This window comes from Squalius cephalus (assembly GCF_949319135.1).
Source record: "Squalius cephalus genome assembly, chromosome: 1".
In the NCBI taxonomy this organism is placed as follows: domain Eukaryota; kingdom Metazoa; phylum Chordata; class Actinopteri; order Cypriniformes; family Leuciscidae; genus Squalius; species Squalius cephalus.
In genome coordinates, this window is record NC_137122.1 from 37,480,019 (window position 1) to 37,501,224 (window position 21,206).

The window sequence follows — 21,206 nt, forward strand, 5'->3', positions numbered from 1 at the left end:
AAGATTATTAGCCTGTTGTTTATTTTTTATCAATACACATACAAATACAAAGTTTATTCAAAGTATATTCAAAGTTAATACAATTATTTGAATAGTGACTAAAATATGCCTCTAAGTCTTGTCTTTAATAGCACCTTGCTTGAGATTTTTGTTAAAATAAACACTTAAACATGTCAAACAAAAACATAAATGATATATACATCATCCATATTTCTACATTTGTATTAATGACGCTATAGCAAACCTAAAGTTTCTCGTGCGCACGCGAAAGTTTCTCGTGCCCACGCGAAAGTTTCTCGTGCGCACGCGATAGTTTCTCGTGCCCACGCGATAGTTTCTCGTGCGCACGCGAAAGTTTCTCGTGCGCACGCGATAGTTTCTCGTGCGCACGCGAAAGTTTCTCGTGCGCACGCGAAAGTCCTATTTTTTTTTTTTTTTTTCACAGGTCCCCTCAGGGGCTCCGTAGAAAAAAGAAGAAGAAAAATAAAGGGAAAAAAAAGAAAATATATATTTTTTTTGTAACTTGTATTTGTCACATGAGTTGTATTTGTCACATGACATACATGACTTGTATTTGTCACATGACTTGTATTTGTCACATGATTTCTTGGGTGTGCCTAATTAAGGTGATCACCTGTGTCTAAGTTGACTTCACTTTACATTGACATTGTGCCTGATGAAGACCTGAGGGTCGAAACGTTGCTTGAATAAATTATTTTGGAGCAGTAATTTTCAGTGTGCGGACTTCACACTTCTTTATTTGTCTATAGTTCCAGTAGCAATGGTGTCAAAGATTAAAATATATATATATATATATCAGTTTCTCACCTGAATCCTCCAGCAACGCAGTCCTTTTAACTGGACAAAACTTCAACAATGAAGACACAGCTGTATATTATTGTAACATTGAAAGTGCAGTTTATTAATACTAAAAAAAAGATGAAGCATGCCATGCCATTCCAAAGCATGAACAAGGACATGGCGCTTACCAACAGCGGCTACAGGGAAACAATACTTGACAAGGAACAAGGCAAACATGAGGGCTTAAATACACAAGGCTAAATGACAAGACAAGGGACACCTGTGAACATAATCAAGACAATCAACCAATGACAACACAGAACACATGGCAGGATCACATGAGGGCCAGGGAATCACATGACAAGACATGAAACATGGACCAAACCAAGACGTGACAGTTAGTGTGCTCGCTATACAGTACACTGTGCCACAAACTGCCACAGTACCTGCACAAGAACTCTTCAGTGATGACATTTTCAATAAAATATATATATTTGTTGACATAATATTAAACTTTTCAGAGTTAATGTGTGTAGATTATAATGTCAAATGACAAAATACCAAAAGTTTGCATGTCAATAAATAAATGTTTTGGACACGGAATAGGTCAGATGACGTTTTAGCCTTTGTAAATCAGTTTTCTTTAAGTGTCTTTACATTAAAATCATCTGCTAAATGGCAAGTAATAAAGTTTAAGTTAAAAGGTAACACTTTACAATAAGGTTCATTAGTTAGCATTAGTTAATGTATTAACTAACATGATGAGCAATACATGTGTTACTGTATTTGTTAATCTTTGCTAACACAGCTGTTCATAGTTTGTTCATGTTTGTTCACAGTTAACTAACAAGATTGTAATAAAGTATTAGTAAATGTTGAAATTAACATTAACAAAGATTAATAAATGTTGTATACATGCAGTTCATTATTAGTTCATGCTAACTAATGTAATTAACTAATGTTAACTAATGAACCTTATTGTAAAGTTTTACCATTAAAAATAATTCAGACACCAGAAGGGTGCACCCTTTCTCATTAAATGAATAACTGGTGGTCATGATGAACCAGTTTTGTTTGAACACACCTACTCGACTCTGTTACATGCATGAGTAAATGCAAACTCAACTGTCATATTTCCTATTTAAACAACTAGTAAATGAGTGTTCAATCTGAAGAGGAAAAACAATGTTCTCCCTAAAGCTCTTTCTGCTGTTGGCAACTGCACACAGTGAGTGTTTTTTATATTTTAAAATTCTGAAGGAGTTAAGGGGGTTTTGTTTTGTTGTTGAAATGTAAAACCCAATTCAATTTGATCAGTATTGTGATTCTGTGTAAAGCATTTTCTGTTTGTTGGTTTCTGTAGGTATTGACTCTCAGGTTGTGCTCACACAGTCTGAACAGTCAGTAGTTGTGGCTCCAGGTGGTTCCCACAAACTGACTTGTGCATGTAGTGGATTCACTCTTAGTAGCTATAGGATGCACTGGATCCGCCAGGCACCTGGAAAAGGACTGGAATGGATCTTGCACTATTATAGTGACTCTAACAAAGGCTCAGCTCAGTCAGTCCAGGGCAGGTTCACAGCAACTAAGGACAGCTCTAATTTCTATCTGCACATGAATCAGCTGAAGACTGAAGACACTGCAGTGTATTACTGTGCAAGAGACACTGTGGAAACACTAATACAGGCAGCTGTACAAAAACTCATAAGAAATGAGGTGGACATGGTTACACTGAAAAAGTTTTTTTTTTCTAATTACCTTTCTACCACTTAATAACCTCCAATATGCTGTCAATACAGAGCTTATTTTAACAAAAAAGCTGAAGATACAGTATGATTTTTAAAATAATAAACCAAACATCATTATGCACCTCTAAATACATGATTCTTTAAATGTATCTTGATAAGCTGCAAATCCAGCCTACAAGGCAGATAAATGTGGAATAACAACCAGCTGGTTCTAAAATGAGTGAGATGCACCATATGCATATAGTGCGGCATAGGCCTCGTGGCACACACCCTCTGAACTCTCCCAGACATGCTAGCTCAGCACTTTTTATCGTTCGGGATTTATTGTTCTTCAGCCCTCTGGCGTAACTCTCACTGGATTTTTTTTTCTGAGCAGTTTTCTGAGGCTTCCGATCACCTCATCTGTGATCGCTTCTCATGATGGCCACTGACTATCACATGAGCAAATAACAACTGTTTCACAATCCCGCTCTAATCTCTAGTGAGATGCACTCAAACCATTGATACATTGATGCACAATAACTGAAAGAAATATCAGAGAATACTAAAATTGATGTCCAGGCCAGAAAAAATAATAATAGAAATAAATGAAATACTTTATCAGCATATTGCAATCTTTGTTATATTACAAGTATAGCCTGTATGTACGGTTGAGACTGTGAGTTTACATAATAATAATTGTAAATAAAACAGATCATACAAATGTTATATTTGTATTTACTGCCCTGGTGAAGCTGTTTCACCTAACAAATATAATCCACAAGACAAAATAACATCTGAATTTATATTAATACCCCATTAAAAAGTTTACAAACACTGTACAAAAAAAAAAAAAAAAAGAAATAATAATAATACAATGTACAGTATAAATATGATGGGATGTTCCAGAATTTATTTAGTTTTTTTTTGTTTTACCTGTATTTTGAATTACATGTTGCTAAAGGGTTAATGGAACATTTTGGACATTTTAAAAATTACTGGATAATGTCCTGGCAGAGAATTACCAGTACATTGTCAATGTATAAGTTGATTCGTAAAACTCTGTCATTTCCTGGATGTCCTGCACATTCTTTGGTTATTAAGAATACAAATTTCAACCTTTGAACTGGGTGATTTTTGTGTAAATCCAATTATTATTTTGTCTTTTGGACTTTATGTAAACATATGCTATGTGAATAAGCTTCACCAGGGCAGAACTAAATAATAATGATATCATTTAAATCACAAATTATGATCCCTTATTTTTTTAATTATTCTTTTTTTTTTTTCAGATTGTGCAAGGTCTAGGCCTTTGTAAACGATGAAAAGGTTTTTGTTCAAAATACTTCTGGTGCAATAAGTTTGTCTCCTTTTTCTCAATCAAGACACATTAGAGAAATTATTTTTAAAATCTGTTAAATGCATTTATTATTTCAAATGCATACCGGTAGGCTAGTATAAAAATCTGAAAAAAAGAGAAAAAAAAGAAAAAAAGAATTATGAATCAATCTTTCAGAGTCTTCCTGACACTGTCTCCTTTCCAACGAATGCCTCTGGTATCAACGCACGCAATAAATAAAAATCCTTCCTGAGCTAAAAACTGGACTGTTTAAAATAACAGGACATATTGGGTCAATATCAAATATTTATAATTTATCAAATACAAGTTAAGATTTTTTCCCCTTATTTACTGTAAAAACATTTAGATATTCAGATACTACATTAAACTATAGTGTTAGTCTTCAAACCTCCAAAGATGCAAATTATTTTGTGGGAAGGGTCAACGTCTCCCCGACTCCTGAAAGATTGTGTTATAAGCTGAACTTTCAGTCAGTGCATGTGTTCAGTGACTAAAACAGCTTCAGTGTAACCTATAACTGTTTTACTGCCTCTTTCTGTTGTAATGGAGATGCTACTATATGGACTCCTACTGATGATTATTGCATGTGAGAAACTCCCATTTGTAGAAGATTATTATTTCATTGCTCTAAATCATCTAACATGATTTTTCCTCTGTTGTTCAGGTGTTAGTGGTCAGTCTTTGACCTCCTCAGATTCTGTGGTGAAAAGACCAGGAGAATCAGTCACTCTGTCCTGCGGTGTCTCTGGATTCTCAATGGGCAGCAACTACATGCACTGGATCCGTCAGAAACCAGGGAGAGGACTGGAGTGGATCGGGTGGATTGATACTGGCACTGGCACTAGTTTTGCTCAGTCTCTACAGGGCCAGTTCTCCATCACCAAAGACACCAGCAAAAACATGCTGTATTTAGAGGTGAAAAGCCTGAAGACTGAAGACACAGCTGTTTATTACTGTGCAAGAGATTCACAGTAAGACAAAAGACTGCAGGGCTGAACAAAAACTACTCATGTGATCTCAGGGCTCAAGAGCACTTGATACTTTTGTAACAAGCCACTTTATTTATTTTCAATTGATTTAAATCCTTAACTACTTCTTCGTGGAGGTCTTTCTAAATGAACAACAAGCATTAAGAATACCATGCAACAACAAAACAACAACAACAACAACCAAACAAAACAGAAAACATTCACAAATTTAAATGCAGCTGAGTTCTATGGCATTCAATGTGTGATTTTTTTTTAACAACTGGAAAGTTAAATGTTACATTCACATTATTGAATATCTTTAAATGCTGATCTTTTGAACAGGTTTTCAGACAGAAATCATGCAAAGTAGTAAAGAAGCTTTAGGAAAATATAGATATAAAAATTTTTTGTAAAAATTCATTATTAGCTACTATGTCTCTGAACTAGTAAATAAGAATAAAAATATGTTGAAAGGCAGACATGGTTACAGAGGTTATTAAGGTTACAGAAAATAGAAACCTTTAGAGGGCAGTCTATGCAAACTTGTCCTCCCTTTTAAGCCCCACTGTATTCATTAACATAATTTATTCATCTACTCATTTGTGACTTTCCTGCATCAGGTTACTTATTACATAACATGGTAATGGATATTGTGTCTAAACTGTGTTTTATATTTGTGTTTGCTCTCACAGAATGTAAGAAGGGCTTCTGAAAACCTGTTGACAATCAGACTTATTCATGTGCACTGTTTTAAATGTTAATGTTGAACTGTTTTTCAATCTGTTGGTGTCAAGGCAGTACTTTTGGGTGTCTTGTTTTATTTATTTTCATATAAAAGCAACAGAATTTAAATAATATCCAATGTATTAACAACAAAGCACATGAGTATGAATCACGCAATATCGCCTTTGATTTCATAGGTGTCTGATCCACTATTTGTGCTACAAGACGTGAGAACAATGGCTCAGTGGTGGAAAAGGGCTGATCTGTTTGCCTGCATGTACACATTCAACTGCACACTGAACTCTACAACTTCGCTACAGTCCTTTATTCACTTTCACATAAACATAACACAACATCACATCTGTTTTAATAGAACTCAGATGAGGTTGTATGCTCCTGCCTGCTTTGAAAATAATCACATTTATTCATGCTGCAGAATATCAAGATGTGGCACTGTTGTTCATGAAATGACCCTTTATGGCCACAAGATCTAGTTTTTGCTAATTCAGGGTTTCTATGCAAATTATCTGATGTCTGTTTCATATTTAAACAACTGCACTGTTGACTGGAGAACTCATCACTAGTTCAGCCTTGATATAAATCATGTTCACTTTGTATCTGTTGCTGTTGCTGGCCGCAGTGTCTGGTAAGTATATTCCCTGGAAAAAATAAACTATTTTCTTATTGTAAATACATACATGATCCTAATTATTTGTACTTTTTTTTTGTTGTTGTTTATCCACAGGTATTGACTCTCAGGTTGTGCTCACACAGTCTGAACAGTCAGTAGTTGTGGCTCCAGGTGGTTCCCACAAACTGACCTGTGCATGTAGTGGATTCACTCTTAGTAGCACTGAGATGCACTGGATCCGTCAGGCACCTGGAAAAGGACTGGAATGGATTATTTATTATTATACAGATTCTTCTAAGAGCTCAGCTCAGTCAGTCCAGGGCAGGTTCACAGCAACTAAGGACAGCTCTAATTTCTATCTGCACATGAATCAGCTGAAGACTGAAGACACTGCAGTGTATTACTGTGCAAGAGACACTGTGGAAACACTAATACAGGCAGCTGTACAGAAACTCATGAGAAATGAGGTGGACATGGTTGAGTAACACTGAAAAAAGGGAAGAGCCTCTGAAGTGACATAAGGCCTGTCTGAAGTGTTTTGAATGTATTAGATACAAAAACCGTTAATATTAAAATGATTCCTTATATTTATTCATAATGACGTCTGTTTCCCACAGTATGTCTTATATGTAAGTATATCTGTTCTGTTTAGTATACATTCCCTTATATTTATAATGGACTGGATTATTTTTTCTACCACATAACTTAATTAATTCAACTATTACATGGGTGTTGTCAGGATGGAGCTTATTTAAAAAAAAAAAAAAAAAAAAAAGATTTCAAACCGCGTTTTTGAGACTGTCTTTGTTCACTGCAGTTTTACGGAGAAAATACTCAGCAATGGTGTTGACATGAATTTGCACACGGTTTGTCTTAAAGCATATTAAAAAAAACACACATAGACATATAAACAACATTGAAAACTTGATTGTCACCAAAGGGTATCTTTAAATACACCCTATTAAACTCCAAATCCGGAATACAAGGCAGAGCCATGTGGAATCACAACCAGTTACTGAAACTGACTTATGTCCACAACTGACACACTAATCCGGAAAGGATAGGGGAACAACAACAATATACTAAAAAACAAATATTCATTCTAAACTAGAAATTAGTTTAGAAATTAGACATCTAAAAAAATGGCCCGTCACTGTGCAGTGCTGGTGAATTTCCAAATATGCATCTTTCCACTGTAGATGCTCTGGTGCTCTGGTTGCATCTCTGAAACACTGACTCAATAACAAATAACAAACCATGAATAAATTACAGAACAAAGGTGATAAAATAATATATCTTTTCTCACTTATCAAATGTTGGCCAAGATTTTTTCCCTTGTCTACTGTGATAATTTGCAGATTAAACTACAGTGTAAGTCTGCAAACCTCCAAAGATGCAAATTATTTTGTGGGAAGGGTCAACGTCTCCCCGACTCCTGAAAAATTGTGTTATAAGTTGAACTTTCAGTCAGTGCATGTGTTCAGTGACTAAAACAGCTCCAGTGTAACCTATAACTGTTTTACTGCCTCTTTCTGTTGTAATGGAGATGCTACTATATGGACTCCTACTGATGATTATTGCATGTGAGAAACTCCCATTTGTAGTAGATTATTATTTCATTGTTCTAAATCATCTAACATTAATTTTCTCTGTTTTTCAGGTGTTAGTGGTCAGTCTTTGACCTCCTCAGATTCTGTGGTGAAAAGACCAGGAGAATCAGTCACTCTGTCCTGCGGTGTCTCTGGATTCTCAATGGGCAGCTATTACATGCACTGGATCCGTCAGAAACCAGGGAGAGGACTAGAGTGGATTGGACGTATTGATACCGGCACTGGCACTATTTTTGCTCAGTCTCTACAGGGCCAGTTCTCCATCACCAAAGACACCAGTAAAAACATGCTGTATTTAGAGGTGAAAAGCCTGAAGACTGAAGACACAGCTGTTTATTACTGTGCAAGAGATTCACAGTAAGACAAAAGACTGCAGGGCTGCACAAAAACTACTCATGTGATCTCTGAGAGCTCACAAGCACTTTTTCAGAACACTTCCCTAAAATTAAAAAGCTACTTTATAAATATATTGATTTAAATCCTTAACATGCTTCTTCATGGAGGTCTTTCTAAATGAACATAAAGCACTGTAAGTATTGATCTAATGCAGACAAATAAGTGACCTTTAATGCTTGTTAAATCTGAATGATATTTCACGGTCAGAATGATTGGCACCCTTGCTAAATATGATCAAAGATGACTGTGAAAATAACATTGCGTGGATCACATAATGAAATATATGTTGTTCCTAAAAACACATTGGCCACAATTATTGGCATAGAAATTCTTATGAGTATAAGGTAACACTTTAGAATACTGTATCTTACTTACTGCATAACTAATAAGGAATTATTGAGGAACTAATAGATAATTATTTATTAACACTTAAAGGGTTACTTCAGGATTTAGCATTAAACTTTGTATTAGTAGAAAACCTGTAGTATTTTCGAATTACCATGCTTTCCACCCTCATATCCCCCTGAGACAAGAGATTTATGTATTTTTTGTCTGGAAAAAATCCTCCGATGACGCAAAAATCGTCATTTTGCGTCATCGGAGGATTTTCTGGACAGAGGCTAAAGACTACAGCCAGTAGAAGGCGTTGTTCCGCATGTTTTCAGCCCGCCCATACAGGGTGGGATCTCACTCAGAATGTACACAGTGTCAGCCGTCTTTCTTTGGAAGCTAAGCTAGCAAGGCTCTTGTTCTGTGGAGAAAGCTGAATAGTAGGAGAAAGCTGAGTAAGTAACCATCCTCCTTTTCCCGGACTTGTCCGGCGGGCGAGATCGTTCAAAATGTCCGGGATTCAGCTTTTGCGTTCTGCGGTCGCCATTCCTTGTTTACATGCACACATTTCAATCTAACTCATTTCGATTGGTGAATTTGAATGTAGTGTTTACATGAACGCTAAACAATTGATCGGTTGATGTGCGTTTTACCATTGCTAAGAAAAATTCACGCTCCTCCGTGAGAGATGCGAGACCCGGCGCGTCTCAGTAATCACACCACCGGCCTCGCGCTGTTCTCCCGCGGCCGTCAGCCTCGTCCTGCTCGCCACAGTAAACATGATGAATGGCGACTGTAGAACGCAAAAGCCGAATCCCGGACATTTTGGACGCTCTCTAAATCCCTCGCAAACTCATCACGTAGGCTAGCTTTGTTGTTTTCTCATCTGCGCACTCTTACCGGTAGGCGTGGCCTCCTAAGGCAGCGAAGCAAGTGCATTCTGGGAGTTGTTGTCTTTCATCCACATAAGCCAAAAATACATTTTCTGGCTTTTCTCAGTCTAGAAAGCTCCAAATTCAAAAATTTCTTCACATTTCTTCTACTTAAATGACCTATTTTAAATAGACATTCATCTTCCCAGAGGTGAAGTATCCCTTTAAGTCACTACTGTTAACTACTAAGGAAGATGTGTTAACTAATTAGTATGTAATAGAATTGTATGATTGTGTTACGTTTCAGTTAGTTAATCAATAACTAATGAATTATGTCATAACTCTTGAAGAACTATTATTAATTATCTATTAATTAATGTGCAAGAAAAATAACTAAGAAGTAACTACTAATGAACAGTCATACACAGTGGTTACTACAATAAACCGTTTTATTTTAGCAGTGGAGTGGTGGATGAAGTACACAAATCAAGTACTTGAGTAAAAGTACAGATAACCCAATAAAATATTACTCCAGTAAAATGATAAACTATTGGCCTATTCATTTTCAAAATTGCCTTAGTAAAAGTACAAAGGTAATTACTTGAAAAGTAAAAAGCACTGATCAATGTTTTTTATTTTATTTTCTAGCCAGTTTTAGTCATTCTTCAGCACTAATAAGAAAGATAAGTGCAGACATTTACTAGGCTATATATTGATCTGCAAATAAGCAAACTTTATCTATTTTACAAAGGTTTAGATAATACCGTTAATAATGTGTTTTTTACAGTAAGTTTGATTTGAATCAGAAGTATGTGGTAATTCTGTATTAATTACTAATGAGTTCCCTATATTCTCACTTTAGAATACTGTTCCAGGTTCCAAGTAATTCCTGAAGAATTATCTAATAATTATTTGTTAATTACCAATTAATTTCCTTATATGTTCACTTTAGAATACTGTTTCAGGTTATAAGTAGCCTAATTCCTGGATAATTATTTGATAATTATTTATTAATTACTAATGAGTTCCCTATATTCTCACTTTAGAATACTGTTCCAGGTTCCAAGTAATTCCTGAAGAATTATCTAATAATTATTTGTTAATTACCAATTAATTTCCTTATATGTTCACTTTAGAATACTGTTTCAGGTTATAAGTATCCTAATTCCTGGATAATTATTTGATAATTATTTATTAATTACTAATGAGTTCCCTATATTCTCACTTTAGAATACTGTTCCAGGTTCCAAGTAATTCCTGAAGAATTATCTAATAATTATTTGTTAATTACCAATTAATTTCCTTATATGTTCACTTTAGAATACTGTTTCAGGTTATAAGTAGCCTAATTCCTGGATAATTATTTGATAATTATTTATTAATTACTAATGAGTTCCCTATATTCTCACTTTAGAATACTGTTCCAGGTTCTAAGTAATTCCTGCAGAATTATTTGATAATTATTTATGAATTACTAATAAGTTCCCCATATTTTCAGTTTCCCTCAGTCATTGCATCAAACATGAATTTACTCAATGGCATTCTATGCTGAGGAAAACAGACACACACAGTACTGTATATAAAATATAAAAACTAATCTGAGGTTAGTTTTGTATGACTGTTCATTAGTAGTTACTACTTAGTTATTTTTCTTGAACCTTAATTAGTAGATAATTAGTAGTAGTTCTTCAAGAGTTATGACATAATTCATTATTTATTGATTAACTAACTGTTACTTAACACAATCATAAAAATATATTACATACTGATTAGTTAACACATCTTCCTTAGTAGTTAACAGTAGTGAAGAAGTAGTTAATGAATAATTACCTATTAGTTCTTCAATAATTACTTATTAGTTATGCAGTAAGTAAGATACAGTATTCTAAAGTGTTACCGAGTATAATATCTCTGAAGTATATTCCCATTAATATTTTAAAATTTGTATCACAGTAGGGTGACTATAGGAAACATGAAATTTCCCAGCCATGACCTCTTGTTCCACAGGAGTGTAAATATGAGGAAATACAAAGGCCAAATTCCCCTAATCATCCATCACAATGACTAAAACCAAAGAATATAGCTCTGATCAGCACCTACAGTACACCAGCACCTACAGTACATCACCACATATTATTTGGGAGGGTTTCAAGAAAAATCCTCTGCTCTCATCCAAAAACAAACTCCAGCATATTCAGTTGTCAGATGCTACTTGAAGAAACATGGCTGGCTTCTATAGTCAAATGAAACTAAAAAAAAATATTTTTGGCAGATGGGTTTGGTGCAAACAGGGATACAAAATACCCCATGACCACGGTTACATACTGCTGGATCTTTAATGATGTGGGCCTATTTTTCTGCCAGAGGTCCTGAACATCTTGGCCAGATACATAGCAAATACCAAACAGATACAAATTTCAAGCCTCTGCTTGAATTCTTGGCCTGGAGCCTCACGGAAGGTGATCTGGATGAATAAAAGGAGGAGCAATGACAGGGCAAGACAAGAGAGGACCAGGCCTGGGACATTTACATTATGTTTTGTTTATGTGTGTGCGGCAGTCTTCCGTATGGGGGCTGCCGCTTTATTTTCGTTTTGCGTTGGTTTATTTTATTATTAAAGTGTTGAAATGTTTGCTGGTTCCTGCCTCCTTCTTTCCTGAACAACAAACCTTGTTTGTGCATAAAAATAGGTGGATTGAAACATACTGACCAAAATGAAGCTTCTGTAATGGCCATCCCAGTCCTCTGACCTAAACCCTACAGAAGATGTGTGGGATGAACTGAGAGAAGAGTGTACCAATATGGACCCATGAATTTGAAGGATCTGGAGAGATTCTGTATGGAGGAATGGTCTCTGATCTCTTGTCAGGTGTTCTCCAAACTCCTCAGGCATTATAGGAGAAGACTCAGAGCTGCCATTAAATAAGATTAGACTTTAGAATTTTTTAAATAAAAGATCAAAAGGATTAACAATGAAGAATTACTTTTACAGGCTTCTTTGTTCATATTTACCCAATATAATGATATATAATTTTAAAGAAAGAAATGTTAATTTCTAGCTAGAATAAAATCAATCTCAACTTAAAATATAGTTGAGCTCTACAGCATTTCACTGTGTGATTTTTGAATGATTATCTTTTAAAAAGGGTTTCATTATAAACAGTGCAGAATCAATAATAGTAGTAATAAGCTTTAGCTATATACATTTTTTTTATTATTATTCATAATTAGCTACTATCTCTGAACTAGTAAATAAGAATAAACAAACAATACGTTGAAAGGCAGACATGGTTACAGAGGTTAATAAGGACACAGAAAATGTAAATGTACCTTTAGAGGGCAGCCTATGCAAACCTACTTCTCCTTCTCCCTTTTAAAAGCCCCCACTCTATTCATCTACAGACACAAAACTTGTTTATGACTTCCCTGCATCAAGTTCCTATTTTCATAACAGGGCAATGGATATTGTGTCTAAACTGTGTTTTATCTTCATGTTTGCTCTCACAGAATGTAAGAAAGGCTCCTGAAAACCTGTTGACAATCAGACATATATTCATGTGTACTCTTGTAAATGTTAATGTTGAACTGTTCATTTTTCAGTCTGTTGGTGTCAGACATTGACTGAGTCTGAGTCAGCGGTCATTAAACCTGGAGGATCTCCAAGTGGTGACCAGCACTTGGCCTGGATCAGACAGGCTGCAGGAGGAGGTCTGGAGTGGCTGGCATACATCTCATCTGGAGGTTCTGTATACTACTCTCAGTCTGTTCAGGGACGGTTCACCATCTCCAGAGACAACAGCAAGAAACAGATGTATCTGCAGATGAATAATATGAAGAATGAAGACACTGCTGTATATTATGTGACAAATACAACTACAGTACTGTACAAAATCTGAAAACAACCATATAAACGTTATCATTCTGTGCTCCTGTCACGGTGTGGTTGCAGTAAGGAGAGTTTAGGCAGAATCTAGATGCAGCAGTCAACTTTACTTAACAAATAATCAAACTAACAAACATTCAGGATATCAGGAGAATATAAAACGCAGGAGAGAAACAACCATAACCAAAGACATACCAATAGACATAAGATTTCTAGTGGTGTCCGAAACCATAGTGGACGTTATCGAGTGCACTCATTCAATCCCATAATACACCCCAATAATGAGTGTACAACCGATATATGCTCGACGACTATACCATAATGCACTGTAAGGGTGAATGCCGAATGAATTCCCATGTCTGACCAGAAGATGGCACCCACAGCTGAATCATCCATCCATCCATTTTCCAAATGCTGGTCCAATGTGGCTGCAGCGTAATATCATACAGGTATAAATTCATTTTTAATTGATTATTAAATTAAGTTATTAAATTATTATTAAGTTTCCATAAAAGAGTTCAAGATGTGTTCATGTTTTCATTTCTACTGGAGCTGCCAGTTTACCAAGATTCACTTGCTTTGATTCACTTGCTTTCATTCACTCCGTCAAGTGGACTATATTAGTGGAGTAATGCAGGGAATAGTGAATGAGGGTATGGTGGGCGAACACAGCCAAGGTCAACTAAGGAAGACAGTAAATAAACGCAGGAACACAAAACTAAGCCAAAACAGAACATAAACCTGACAGATCCTTAATGTTTTTATAGATATTAAATATTATAGATCCTTACATTATAGATACTAAATAATACTAAATATTATAGATAGGCCTACATAAATATTAAATAAGATTTGATATTAAACAAAGAAATATTAAAATAAGAAATAATATAAGAAATATTAAACAAAGCAATCAAATATCTTCAGGAGTACTCTCCCTGGTTTCTATATTCCATTATAGAAATAATATAAGAAATATTAAACAAAGCAATCAAATATCTTCAGGAGACTTTGCATGGAATCACGAGTCATATGGGCGAACATCTACTCACGTCCTGTGGAACAAAATGTCTAACATGCTCCATGCAAAATAAATACAAGATGACAATTACCAAGCCTGGATACAATTTTTCTACACTCTAAAAAGAGATGTGTTAAAAATGACACATGTTGTGTCAGTTTTAACACATGTAGTGAGTGTGCTCAGGGACAACACATGTTGTGTCAAATTTAACACAATAAATGTGTAAGTCATTTTAACACACAAATTGTGTCATTTTAAAAAATAAAGCGAAAGCGGCCAGATGCTAAAATATTAACCGTTTAATCAATAGTCGAGTACAGAATGCATGTGCACACAAAGTACAACACAATGTTTCAAGCTCAATGACTGGGCAGACTCACTGTACTGGACATTATTCAGTTATTCACGCTTCAACCCCTAACTGATAATGCTGCTTTTGACAAAAGTTCATGAAGAGATAACAGTTCACAGAGTTTGCACTTTGAATTTAATTCAAATGTAACAACTGACAAAATATTGTATATTAATAACTTGTATTTTCACTGGTCTGTTTGTCTGAGAACATAGCAAACACTGCATACCATTCACAGTGATGGTGAGTGTCGGCGCTCAAAATGATGAGTTGAAAACAACACAACCTGTCAAAAGAGATGTTAAAAATGACACATGTTGTGTAGATTTTAACACATGTAGTGTGTGTGCTCAGGGACAACACATGTTGTGTAGATTTTAACACATGTTGTGTAGATTTTAACACATGTAGTGTGTGTGCTCAGGGACAACACATGTTGTGTCAAATTTAACACACAACCTGTGTCGATTCTTAACACATCTCTGTGTTTATAAGGACTACACATTTTGTGTTACCTTTAACACAACTAATGTGTTATTCCTCTTACACAGAAGTGTGTTGAAACCTTTTACACACTAATGTGTTATAGTTACACAACTTGTGTCAGATATGTGTCACATGTGACTGTAGTCGGTGTGTATTTGCCAGAGTTACTTCCTGTGTTTTTACAACTGAGTGTTTGGATGAAAACTGAAACGTATTGTTAACTTGTGTTTATGGAGTCCAGTGACGTTTAATAAAGAGTTTGTTAGAACATTTGGATGGTTTAGACATCATGAATCTACATAGACAAGCTCTTATTGAGAATTAACTGAGGTTTAGATGTTGATGTTTCACTGAATGTTTTATTTGAAGTCACCAGAATCGTGATTAATGGCTCCTTTATTTGAGCTCTTGACCCTTTACTCATCTTTTAGTTTTTCATTGCTGCTTTAACTGTATTTAATAAAATACATTTGTTATGGCTAGTGAAAATATGATCAGATTTTTCTTGATGATGTCATAATCAACAAGTGCTGATCTGGTCAAGTTTATGAGTAAATGGATGGTGTGCATTTAATTTATTTATGTGCTGTTAGTTATAATGATCTTGTGACACTACATCATGCTATCCAGCAGTGCAGAAAAATAAAATAAATGTTTTCTGAAAATATTAATCTGCGCCAGAAACTAGTCAAACACAGACCTCAAGAATCAGCGTATGAATCTCAACAATGGTGACAAACAAAAAGCTTCATGCCGCAATGCATGCTGGGAGTCATGGATGAGATTTGCACTATGGTGGCACCCAGCATGCATTGCGGCATGAAGCTTTTTGTTTGTCACCATTGTTGAGATTCATGTGCTGATTCTTGATGTCTGTTTGATACCTTAGACTGTAAGAACTGTGTATTTATTAATTAATTTTAAGCTAAGTGCATTATGCTAATCTTTTATGTGTTACACTCATCTTTCAAATATTAAACTCTTTCTGAGCTCCATTTGAATAATCTTACATGTTCATGATGATAATATTATCATCTGAGCATATTTTTCTCATGATTATTTCTGCTGTTTCAAATGTGTTAAAATAAATACACATTTACAGCAATCAGAGAAAACTAACGTTAAAGAGTCAAGGGTCAAGAGCCCAAATAAAGCTGACACTAATCACGATTCTGGTGACTTTAAATGAAACATTCAATGAATCGTCAACACCAAAACCGTCTCGGTTACGGATGTAACCCTCGTTCCCTGAGTGGGAACGGAGACGTTACGTCGGATGACGACGATTGGGGTTTCGCCTAGAAGCCTATCACCTTCGAGTATATAAAACGAGCCAATGGCAATGAAATGCCATGGGTCTGCGGAATTTGCATAGCGTAACTCCGCCCGCCGCAGGGGGTATATAAGGAAGTACGCTGCACAAATGCAGATATGTCTTCGCTGAGGAGCCGAGACTGGCCCCAGGCGTTTTTCAGCGGTACAGCAGAAGTGGCAGGAAGACGTAACGTCTCCGTTCCCACTCAGGGAACGAGGGTTACATCCGTAACCGAGACGTTCCCTTTCGTGGTCACTCCGAGTTACGTCGGATGACGACGATTGGGGTTCCAGTCTAATCACGCCACCTCGGCTGTCATCCAGTGCCCTGCGTAAGTCTGAGCTCCCTGTTGTGAGACTAGCACGAACGAAGGAGTCCTACTTAACACAGGGATACCAAAGTACACTGGGAAGCATATCTCCAGAGAGAAATATGCAATTATGCCCAGCCATTGATGGGGGGGACTTAGAATACACATATGACCCAGAGGGCTGCATATGGAAAATCACTGGGGTGTCCAGCCGCAGGTGGAATTTTAAACCCCAGGGGTGGCAAGGTGGCTTGCCAAGGGAAAGACACACGCTCACAAGGAGACTTACAGTGGAATACACATGTGGGGGTCGCCCAGAGGGGGAACCATGCACATGGAGGCACCTAGTCAAGCGCAAAAGCTGTGTTATGGAAATTGGCATAACTCAGGCGATGACGTAACCAGTGCTGGAGGAACTCAGAGCTTATCAGACTCACCTGAGGAGAATATCGCACGTATCCCGTCCGTGGAGAGGAATGGCGAGCAAGCGAAGACACCTGAGCAGAATCTAGCACCGGCTGGTTGAAGCGAGTACATGAGAAGAAACTGGCTCTACTCGGAGATTATAAAATCTCGCGAATGTGTTGGGTGTCGCCCAGCCTGCAGCTCTACAAATGTCTGTTAGCGAGGCGCCATGCGCTAGAGCCCAAGAGGAAGCCACACTACGTGTGGAGTGGGCTTTCACACCAAGGGGGCACGGACGACCTTGCTGCTGGTATGCCAAAGCAATGGTATCCACTATCCAGTGAGATAACCTTTGCTTTGAGAGACCCTTTCCCTTCAGCTTCCCACCATGACAGACAAAGAGCTGGTCTGAGGTCCTGAAACACCGCGTTCTGTCTACGTAAGCACGGAGGGCGCGTACTGGACAGAGCAGTGCCAAGGCTGGGTCTGCCTCCTCCAAGGGCAGCGCTTGCAGGTTCACTACCTGGTCTCGAAAGGGTGTGGTAGGAACCTTGGGCACGTATCCAAGCCGGGGTCTCAGGATCACGTGAGAGTTAGCCGGCCCGAATTCCAGGCACGCTTCGTCAACCGAAAATGCCTGCAGGTCCCCTACCCTCTTGATGGAGGCCAATGCAACCAGGAGCGCTGTCTTCATTGACAGGAACTTAAGCTCCACTGACTGTAAAGGCTCAAATGGAGCACTCTGCAGGGCAGTTAGAACCACTGAGAGGTCCCAAGAGGGTACGAGGGGAGGACGAGGAGGATTTAGTCTCCTCGCTCCCCTCAGGAACCTGACGATCAGGTCGTGCTTTCCCAGAGACTTACCATCAACTGCTTCGTGATGTGCGGCAATGGCGGCAACATACACTTTCAGGGTGGAGGGAGACAGCCTTCGCTCCAACCCTTCTTGCAGGAAGGAAAGCACGACACTGATCGGGCATTTCGTGGGTTCTTGATGTATAGAAGAACACCAGTTGACGAAGAGGTTCCACTTCAATGCATAGGCATGTCTCGTGGACGATGCTCTAGCGGAAGTGATGGTAGCCACCACCGCAGGTGGTAGGGTACTCAAACCTGCCTCGTCCCGTCCAGGCGCCACACGTGGAGGTTCCAAAGATCGGGACGAGGGTGCCATAAGGTGCCCCGTCCCTGAGAAAGGAGGTCCTTCCTCAGAGGAATTGGCCAGGGAGGTGCTGTCGCGAGGAGTACTAGTTCGGAGAACCAGGTCCGGTTGGGCCAATACGGGGCAACCAAAATGACCTGCTCCTCGTCCTCCCTGATCTTGCGCAAGGTCTGCGCAAGAAGGCTCACTGGGGGAAACGCATACTTGCGTAGGCCCCGCGGCCAGCTGTGCGCCAGTGCATCCGTGCCGAGCGTGCCCTCGGTCAGGGAATAAAACAGGTCGCAATGGGACGAGTCGTGGGAGGCAAACAGGTCTACCTGTGCGTCGCCGAACTGATCCCAAATCAGCTGGACCGTCTGGGGATGGAGTCGCCATTCTCCAGCGAGAGGCCGAACTCGAGACAGCTCGTCGGCCGCCTGGTTCAGGTGTCCCGGGATATAAATGGCTCGAAGCGACCTCAGATGCTTCTGACTCCATATGAGGAGGTGGCGAGCGAGTTGCGACATACGGCGGGAGCGTAGACCACCCTGGTGGTTGATGTACGCTACTGTTGCGGTATTGTCTGATCGGACTAGAACGTGCTGGCCCCTGAGCAGCGCATGGAAGCGGTGCAGGGCGAGACGTACAGCCAGCAACTCGAGGCAATTGACATGCCAAAGGCGCTGGGGTCCTGTCCAGGAGCCCGCGGCAGCATGACCATTGCACATGGCGCCCCAGCCCGTGTTGGAGGCATCTGTTGATACAACAACATGCCGGGAAACTCGTTCTAAGGGCACTCCGGCCCGTAGAAAATTGAGGTTCGCCCACGGGGTGAAGGTCTGACGGCAGGCTGGAGTCACTGGGACTCGGAGCGTGCCGTGTTGCCATGCCCACCTCGGGACTCGGTCGCGAAGCCAAAGCTGAAGCGGTCTCATATGAAGCAATCCCAGCGGCGTTACTGCGGCTGCGGATGCCATATGCCCCAGGAGCCTCTGAAATAGTTTCAGTGGAACCGCACTCTTGCCCTCGAATTGGCGAAGACAAGTCAGCAGTGACTGCGCGCGCTCGCTCGTAAGCTGCGCGCACATGGCGACCGAGTCGATCTCCATACCGAGAAAAGAGATCCTCTGCACGGGGCAGAGTTTGCTCTTCTCCCAGTTGACCCGAAGGCCCAGACGAACTAGGTGCTGAAGCACTAGGTCCCTGTGTTCGCAAACCTGGTCTCGAGAGTGAGCTAGGATTAGCCAGTCGTCGAGATAGTTCAGGATGCGAACCCCGTGTTCCCGGAGGGGAACAAGGGCTGCCTCGACGACTTTCGTGAAGACGCGAGGAGACAGGGCTAGCCCGAAAGGGAGAACCGCGTACTGGTATGCCTGCCCCTCGAAAGCAAACCGTAGAAACGGTCTGTGTCGAGGTAAAATGGAGACATGGAAGTAGGCGTCCTTCAGGTCGATCGCTGCAAACCAATCCTGCGGCCGCACACACTGGAGGATGTGTTTGGCCGTTAGCATCTTGAACGGCAGCCTGTGAAGGGAGCGGTTCAAGACGCGCAGGTCGAGGATTGGCCGTAACCCACCGGACTTCTTGGGTACAATGAAGTAAGGGCTGTAGAAGCCGGACTTCATTTCGGCTGGAGGGACAACCTCGATCGCGCGCACTGTGGCCCTCGAGCTCTGTGGGCTCAGGATTGGGGAATTCGATTCTGTCTTTAACCACATTAGGGTGCTGCCCGTCGTGGGACGAGCAGCGGGGAGTGGAGAACAAAAGATTCTCCCCCGGCCCTCCACCGGGGGAAGGAGTGGCCCTGCTACCACCTCCTGGACAGAAAGGAAAGCCAATCCTGAGCTGCCCGTCTCAGGAGCGCCGCTTGGCCTGGCGTTTAGCGGGCGGCGGGGCTGGAGAGGGCTGTGGCGCCTTCCTGCGGCTTCCTCCACGACGCGGCCCAGATGAAGGCTGCTGCTGGGGCCGTGTGGGAGGGGCGGGAGCCGCAGGAGGGCGCCCTCGGCGGCGAGCAGGCTGAGGATTCTGTACCGGAGGCTTAGCAGCAACAGCACGCCGGGGCAGAATGTGTTTGATCGCCTCAGTCTGCTTCTGGGCAGTCGAGAACTGTTGGGCAAAATCCTCGACTGCACCGCCGAAAAGGCCGGCCTGGGATATGGGAGCGTCAAGCAGACGAGTCCGCTCGGGCTCACGCATATCAGCCAGGTTCAGCCAGAGATGTCTCTCCTGGACCACAGCTGTGGACATCACCAAACCCAGGGAGCGCGCGGTCACCTTCGTCGCCCGGAGAGCGAGGTCGGTGGCGGCGCGCAGCTCATCAAAGAGCCCTGGGTCTGTCCTACCCTCGTGCATGTCACGGAGCATCTTGGCCTGGTAAACCTGCAAGATGGCCATGGCATGCAGAGAAGCAGCTGCCTGTCCCGCCGCTCTGTAAGACTTCGCCACCATAGTAGACGAGAATCTACAGGCTTTGGACGGGTGCTTTGGATCGCCACGTGATGAAGCGCTTGCCGGACACAGCTGCATCGCGACAGAACGTTCAACCGTGGGAATCCCAGTGTACCCACAAGCATCAGCTCTATCGAGGGGAGGAAAGGCGGAGAAAGCCGACGAACGATCGCGGGAAGACATGGGAGCCTTCCAGGACCGCGTGACTTCCTCATGCACTTCCGGGAAGAATGGTATTGGGGTTGGGCGGTGACGAGTGTCAGCGGCCGCTCCCAAAAACCAATCATCCAGCCGCGAGCGCACTGGATCAGGTGGCGGGGACCACTCAATACCAATGGCCGCGGCTGCCCGGGAAAGCATGGCGGTCATCTCGGGATCAGACTCGGACAATGCTGGCACGCCCGAGGGCGGCAACACAGCCGAA

General features: G+C 40.4%; 3 protein-coding genes across 6 annotated transcripts in view; all 3 read left to right on the forward strand.

The window, feature by feature from the left end:
* Positions 1–21,206, forward strand: part of ighd (immunoglobulin heavy constant delta) — a 790,210-nt gene that overhangs the window by 239,272 nt on the left and 529,732 nt on the right. The window contains exons 1-2 of one of the 4 annotated variants that reach the window (XM_079864370.1): positions 1,979–2,029; positions 2,165–2,469. The exons of the other annotated variants lie outside the window; for them this stretch is intronic. Coding sequence (XP_079720496.1) covers positions 1,987–2,029; positions 2,165–2,469 — 348 coding nt within the window. The 5' untranslated portion in view covers positions 1,979–1,986. Of the gene's footprint in view, positions 1–1,978; positions 2,030–2,164; positions 2,470–21,206 lie in introns of those variants that run through there. 4 annotated transcript variants of the gene reach the window in all.
* The window catches only part of LOC307154331 (uncharacterized protein), a 780,250-nt gene that overhangs the window by 152,017 nt on the left and 607,027 nt on the right, over positions 1–21,206 (forward strand). The gene's annotated exons all lie outside the window — the stretch shown is intronic.
* LOC307154345 (uncharacterized protein) overlaps positions 12,825–21,206 on the forward strand; it is a 430,222-nt gene continuing 421,840 nt past the window's right edge. Inside the window, exons 1-2 of the mRNA XM_079864196.1 lie at positions 12,825–12,928; positions 13,019–13,159. Of these exons, the coding sequence (XP_079720322.1) occupies positions 12,877–12,928; positions 13,019–13,159 (193 nt within the window). The 5' untranslated portion in view covers positions 12,825–12,876. The remainder of the gene's footprint in view (positions 12,929–13,018; positions 13,160–21,206) is intronic.